General features: G+C 33.8%; 1 protein-coding gene across 3 annotated transcripts; it reads right to left on the bottom strand.

The window, feature by feature from the left end:
• On the bottom strand, window positions 6,007-6,855 carry LOC104720803 (exosome complex exonuclease RRP44 homolog A-like). 3 transcript variants are annotated; one of them, XM_019232402.1, is made up of 3 exons: window positions 6,715-6,855; window positions 6,542-6,637; window positions 6,007-6,307 (listed from the first exon to the last, which is right to left on the bottom strand). In XM_019232402.1, exons 1-3 carry the CDS (start codon window positions 6,806-6,808, stop codon window positions 6,267-6,269), a joined length of 231 nt encoding a protein of 76 aa, XP_019087947.1. In that variant the 5' UTR covers window positions 6,809-6,855; the 3' UTR covers window positions 6,007-6,266. The 3 variants fall into 3 exon arrangements, with proteins under 3 accessions (XP_019087947.1, XP_019087946.1, XP_019087945.1); XM_019232401.1 differs by having other exon boundaries at window positions 6,007-6,297; XM_019232400.1 differs by lacking the exon at window positions 6,007-6,307 and having other exon boundaries at window positions 6,317-6,637.

The raw sequence follows: 6,861 nt of genomic DNA, 5'->3' as shown, positions 1-6,861 counted from the left end.
TGGTAATAAAAAAAAAAAAAAAAAAAAAAAAAAAAAGGGCCTTTAAAAAATTGGCTATCGTTTGAGGAGGGCACCACTGTAAATTCATGTCAGTCCTCGGACGAGAATTCTCGACATGTTTTTGGGATCGACGTCCCCAATTTTTTTTGTTGATTTCTTCTTATACATATCCCCTTTTTAATAAAAGAAAACACACAACCTAGTTTTTATAAACTTCTATATTTTCGAAAGATTTTAGTCTTAATCAAGTTGTTTTCAAAGATATTTAAACATAATATTACAAATTTACTTTCCACATATTTTATTGATAAATCACAACGTTCAATAAAAATTAAGACCCGTGCTAGAACACAGACTGATTTTTTTTTATATATATTATAATTTTAAGACTTACATACTCTAGCACGGATTAAATTTTTATATATTCTAGCATAGAAGCTGTTGGACACACTCTAGCACATGTTAATAATTTTATATACTCTAGCATGAATCAAAATTAACAATATAAGACTTACATAATAGATTTACATTCCATAAATAATATTTACCATAAAAGTTGTTTACATGAATTGCATCCAAATAATATTATAAATAATTACATATATAATGTTTTAAAAATAATGAAATGTATTTCAACAGGTACTATACCATGGATCCAAATCTAGTACTTCTAATACTGTATTAATATAGTATCAATTCGTGTGTCCGTCAATAGTTGCCATATGGCCCAAATACAAATGAGATGACTTTGACACAGTATGCTATTCCCTCTGCTCCTTAAAAAATTGATGATTGGAATGTTTTTTTTTTTTTACATATTTTAAGAATGAATGATTACTATTTTTAAATATATTAATTTCCCTTACTAAAAAATTATTATTTAACTTTAGATCAATAACAATCTAAAAATTTTAATATTTTCAATAATTACTTTTTAAAATTTACCAAACATTAAATTTTAATTAATTCAAAATTGTAAAGAATCAATCTTTAACACTTCTACACAAACACACATACTTTTTTCTTGTTTTTTTTTTATCAAACCGCAAAAACACACTAAAATTCACTATTTTCATATCAGTTAGATGATGGCAAATAAAAGCATAAATAACTATAATCGCTCAAATGCATTTTAAAATTAGACAAGTTAGTATTCATTTTTTTTCTTTCAATGTTACTGCTTTTTTTTTTTTGAGTGAGTTTTATTATTATCGCACCAAATTGTTCTAAATCAAAAGTTATCTTTTAATTTTAAATGTTTTAGGTAATTTACAAGAGTGGAGAATGCTTAAACTTCCAAAACTGGCGGACACAACGATCGAGACATTATATACATTTGAACCAAAACAAGTCAGGTATTTTAACATACATTTTAATTATTCCCTTTTACCTTGTACCAAATTAGAGAAGAAACGAATGAGACTTTTTTGCTTTTGCAGATATTAAACACATATGCTTATTTGAAATCAAGAAAGGGGAAAATACAAACTCAATTTTGAGACCTTTTTCGTTTTTTTTTCTTTTCCTATTGATAAATTATAATGTCGGTTAAAAGCGTTTGTGTAGTCAAATATATTTTTCTCGTCGTGTAGCAGTATATCAAAGTGTGAAAATATAATACAAGGAGAAAAATATGCTTGTCGTATATCACTTTCTGCAAATATTCAACGCGTTGTTCATAGTCAATTAACATTTTCTTAATTAAGACACTAACTCGATCATTTTTCCTAATCAATATGCCACATTGTTTACGATATAACTGTAACGTCAATAGCTTCTCAAAACAACGCCAGATTTTAATGTAAAAAATTGGTGACTACGAGAATTTGACACCTAAGAATTACAATCTCAACAAAATAGTAGACGTCACAATGGGCACGAAAAATATGTAGGTTTTACGTTCAGGAAAAATATAATACTTACCAATATGTTGCGATGCTTGCTCAAAAGAGTCCAGAACGAAGATCGAATGCTTTAACGGGGTAGTTGTAAGATTAGCAACAGTGGCGAAAGGTTTACGGTGTGAACAACTTTAACCGGAGTTACAATCTATTAGCAAATTGTGTTTCAGCCCATTATAAAAAGAAAAATTATTAAAACAAACTCTTCCTAGAATTATGTACGAAAAAAAAATTTCTCATAAGGAATCTACTATGGCCACCGATCATGACACAATATTTTAGAGATTCCGCCCCCTTGTGCTATAATGGTTTCCCTTCCTTTGATAAAAGTTGTGCTTTTTGGTTCTTTTCAAAGTTAATGAGGAGAAATTAACTAATAATCAACATAGTGAGAAACAAAGCACTTAAGAAAAACCAAAAAAGAATTCCAAACTTTTTGTTGGTCTTTCCTTACTATTGCAGAAGAGTGAATAAAACTACAGATATGAAATTGCGAGATGGTAAAACAGTGAATTAATTACACATCATAATGAATGAACTCTTTTACTATGAACAATCCGACATTGTAACAACCCAATTATTCCGTTGTTATATAGCATTCCAAGAAAAAATCTTTTTTCATTATAACATAATTATCCATATGAAAATCTACAGGCAATATTTACAATGCCTTTCCAAAGAATAAGTTTTCTTAACCAAAAGCCAATACTTTGTCCAAAAAGAAAAAATAAACCAAAAGCCAAATATTATTTTCGGCAATACTACAAACTAACAACGGTGATACCACAAAATATGAACCAAAAAGTCAAACACATCAACTATATATAAACGATAAGTAATATCACAACGTAAGTAATTCCCTAATTTGTGAATCAACGATAATCAAGGATAAGGAATATGAAGTTTCCCAGGAGGAACAGAAATAATTAGAGCAAATAACGAAGTAGAAGAGATGTTGCTGCCAGAGAAAACGAAAAATTGTTTTAAGAATATATCAAAACTGTTTATATAACTATATATGAGAACGAAAGGGAGTGATGAGCATGAATCATGAACCTTTGGAAGTTGGAAGCGAAGGTGAGTAACTTGTGCGAAGAAAGAATCGCAACCAAGACTGACGCGCGCATCGGTGATGAGTCTACGGCGTCGTTGTGGTAAAAGGATTCAAAAGAAGGATTTCTGCTTCTATTTCTAAACGATTCATGACACAGTCACGAAAAACATAATCATTCAGAGGGGAGGAGGGAATAAACCAATTTTTCATTCACAAATCACAGAGTTTAGGTATATATCAGTACGAAGAGGCACAACTAAACGTGGTGAGAACTGAGAATAAAAAGAGGTGATGCTTCACATAAGACGAGAACAAAAAGGTCGCGACTGACTAAAAGACACATCCTTTGGTTTATTGAATTTTAGCGAATTATTGTTACTATCATAATTGAAGAAGTTTCTCTCTGAAATTTAATCGTTTGATTGAACATGTAAATTTATGCATGATATTACATGGTTGCCTACCTTTCTCATCGTTTTTGTGGTTTTGTTTCCTGTCACACGAACTCGGAAAATCCAGGTTCATATATGTATTATGTATATCTCTTGTTAAAGTTGCTCCTTATAGTTGCCATTGAATCCGTTTTTAATGCGGCAGTGGAATTATGATTATTTATTTATTTTGTGAATAGTATTGTGATAACATACAGTATATAGGAATTGGGAAGACCTCACTATTGATAAGTTGTGAGAAGAGGGAGAAGCGATGCTTCACAAATGAAGGTGAATAAAAAAGTTCAATTGAAAAGACACATCCTGTGGTTTAATGTATTTTCCAAAAAACAAACACAGTCCTTAGATTAGTAAATAAACTAACCTCAGCCGTTAGATTAAAAGATGACATCAGCAGTCTCTTAAAAAATGAGTTTGCTATTATATAGAGATGGTATTCTCCCCTTTTTCTGACCAAAAAAAAAAAACAAAAAAGTATGCAAACGTGATTAGTAAAAGACGTTCTTATTTTGTGATTGCCATTTTCCAGTTGATTCTCACTCTGTCTGGGGTATGGGAGAATTTTAGAGATTCTAAGATGTAATTATAACAAAACTTAAAAAGAAAAAGAAAAATGGAAATAAGGTAGTAGCCGAGACATACAGTATATAGGAGTTGAATAAGAGAAAATAAAGACAAACTTAACTCAATAACTAATATTAGTCTTCTTTTGGTGGAAACCAGTAAGGGGCTGGGAACGGTTGCGGGCCTCCTCTCTCGTACTCTTCATCGTCCATGCATGTTATTCCGAAGTTGTGGTTGCCCACGTAATAGATGCAGTTTGGACGCTGGTCATATAAGCACGCAGCTGGGAGACAAAACGGTTCAGCCTTGGAGAGGAATATGCAGATACCTCCAAAGTCTTTAGTATAGACTGCGTTTCCTTCCTTGTCTAGCCTCAACACTTGGAAATGATCCCACTCCACTCTCCCCTTCCTACGGGGGTTGCTCTCTGCCAACCATTTCACCATAAAAGTCTCACCAGTTTGTGACGACTCCACCAAGTAGTGTTCCATTCTGCTACACGAATCGAACAACTTCCACTCGCACCTTCTCACTGTATCGCTTCTGGCAAACGTATCCAAACTCTTCACATACCTGTCCTTCACCACGCGATGTTCAGGATACGACAACAACTGCAGCTTGGGTTTGTGCCTGTGTCTCCCAAGATCCCATGATCCGGTGTAATTGCCTCCAGAAGCCGGGATCGAGAACATCTCATCTCTCTTGGAGTACATTACGTGGGTGGAGAAGAAGCTGGGGTCTGTGATTCTGATGTTGGTCCACTTGCAATTTCTTTGAGCAGGCCTGCACAAGCTGAGTTGAGGTCCCATGAACTTAACAGCCACGATGCACTCTTCATCTTCGGGAGAAGAAGAGGACATGGCCACATTGGTTACAACTTGGGTTTGGCAATGAGGCAGTGTTACAAGAGGAGGAAGGGAAATGCGTTTCGGGTCTGTATCCGATGCACTTGGGTCTAGATCATCTTGAAGACGCACGACCCCGTTCTTCAAAGTTGCTACCCAACCATGGGATGCTCCTATGGTTCCCATCTCCTTCACCAACTCCATAGGCACTTTCTTTTCCGTGAAGTTAATCTCTCCCTCAATGTAGTTGTACATAGCGAGATCTCCAACATCGCCATCTCTCAAAGTAGATCCACATGGTTCAACTTCGAAGATGCAACTAGAGAAGCATCGAGCGGTGAGGTGTCTCTGCGGAATCATAGTTGACAAAGATCAGATATAAAAACAGAGAAAAAAAAAAAAACCATCCAAGACGACGAGATAAAGAGGATAGGAGGGTAAGCCTTACCGGGAGGGAGAGCGATAGCCGGCTGAGAAACAAAGACATGGTAAACAAAGGTGGTATAAAACGAATTAAGAGCCGACGATGATAAAACGAAGGTGGTAAACAAATTATTTATCCTTTCCTCCTCCATAAATATTATATAAAAACGAATGAGATACACTTGACCACCAAGTCTTGCCACTGATTGACTTTCCCAATAACCATGGAAAAACCCCTACTAATTTATTCTCGTTTCCTTAAGTAAGTGGTTTTCAAAATAAGGAATCATATCATTAATGTTTTGGTTTAGATTCAGATCTACAGTGAGGACTGAGAGCATCATTAGTGGAGTAACCCTTCTAAATTAGTCAAGAATTTTAGCAATATTATCCTTCTAGTAGAGAACCAAAGAAGGTTGCTCAATCATTTAAATAATATTTTTTTAATTTATGTTTATTAATTATCAAACTTTAATAATCTAATATAACAAAACAATTATTAAATTTTTTTATATTACATAAAACTTTGGAATATTAAACATATTTTACAAACTTTGAATATTAAACATATTTTACAAAATTCAGAATAGTAAACATATTTTACAAAATTTTATAAATTATTTATTTATATTATTTATACAAAATCATCCCTCCATATGCTTGAAAGATTTTTCTGATTGCATTTGTACCAATATGCAAGTCTACATTTTTCCCCATCTCCCCATTTGTAAGGCAAATATTGTACCAAGTATTACATCCATATAATGTAAAAGCATATGGTCAAGAAATCAGATGACCAAAATTGATGCACAGCCACTCACATCCATCTATAGATAACATAAATGATGATACAATGTCATTGACTTCGATAATGAACACAAAGAGGTAACAAACGTAAAACCACCTAAACTCTTGACATTGGTACACAAGTGAAAGTAAAACTACAAGGTTGGAGAGTTCTACAAGAGAGTGAGTTGGAGTTTTGGTCGATTAGGCTGAGGCTCTACTACCTCCATGTGAATACTCTTTAAAGACAAGACATGGTGGCGATTCCATATCTGCACAAATCTGAAACAAGTCAATGAATTATAATACTTAACTCCGGTGCTTTAGTAAAAGACGATCATCATCCAAGATCTTTAAGATAACAAAAATGAAAAGTTGAGTTTTAGCATGTTCTCCTTATCGTCACATCAGGAAAGGGACAAAAGACTCTTAAGTTTACAAATTTTGTCAGAGCACTCAAGATGCCGGAAAATAATAAACCCTTGAATAATCCACAGAGGGTAAGTGGACTCTTACTATCAGCAACGCTAGTAAGTTGAGACCTGTCTTGGAACACTGTTGGAAGCTTATATATTCCTAATGATGCCGCAAGTAACCTATGGACAAAGACATCTACAACCAGGGAAAGAAACAAGTTTATAACATCTAGCAGATGAAAACAAAGGGAAGACAGAGTAATTTTCACTTACCGGCATATCTCCGGATAGGGGATGTAAAATGAGTCGACATCAGTAACACCAACACACACGCCACTACCCAACCCCTTCTCACGAACTTCCCCATATTTACACTTTCTCTGTCTCTCTTTCTTAATATTTACACTTCCCCATATTTAC

This window comes from Camelina sativa, chromosome 11 (assembly GCF_000633955.1).
Source record: "Camelina sativa cultivar DH55 chromosome 11, Cs, whole genome shotgun sequence".
NCBI classification, from domain to species: domain Eukaryota; kingdom Viridiplantae; phylum Streptophyta; class Magnoliopsida; order Brassicales; family Brassicaceae; genus Camelina; species Camelina sativa.
Note: the sequence above shows the minus strand (reverse complement) of the source record. Positions and strands in the feature narration are given on the sequence as shown.

Excerpts from the sequence above, each read along its gene's own strand:
- LOC104720803 (XM_019232400.1), bottom strand. The coding sequence starts at position 6,808 with ATGGGGAAGTTCGTGAGAAGGGGTTGGGTAGTGGCGTGTGTGTTGGTG. Across the intron at positions 6,638-6,714 it reads CCCTATCCGGAGATATGCCG|ATGTCTTTGTCCATAGGTTA; the intron begins GTAAGTGAAAAT and ends CCCTGGTTGTAG.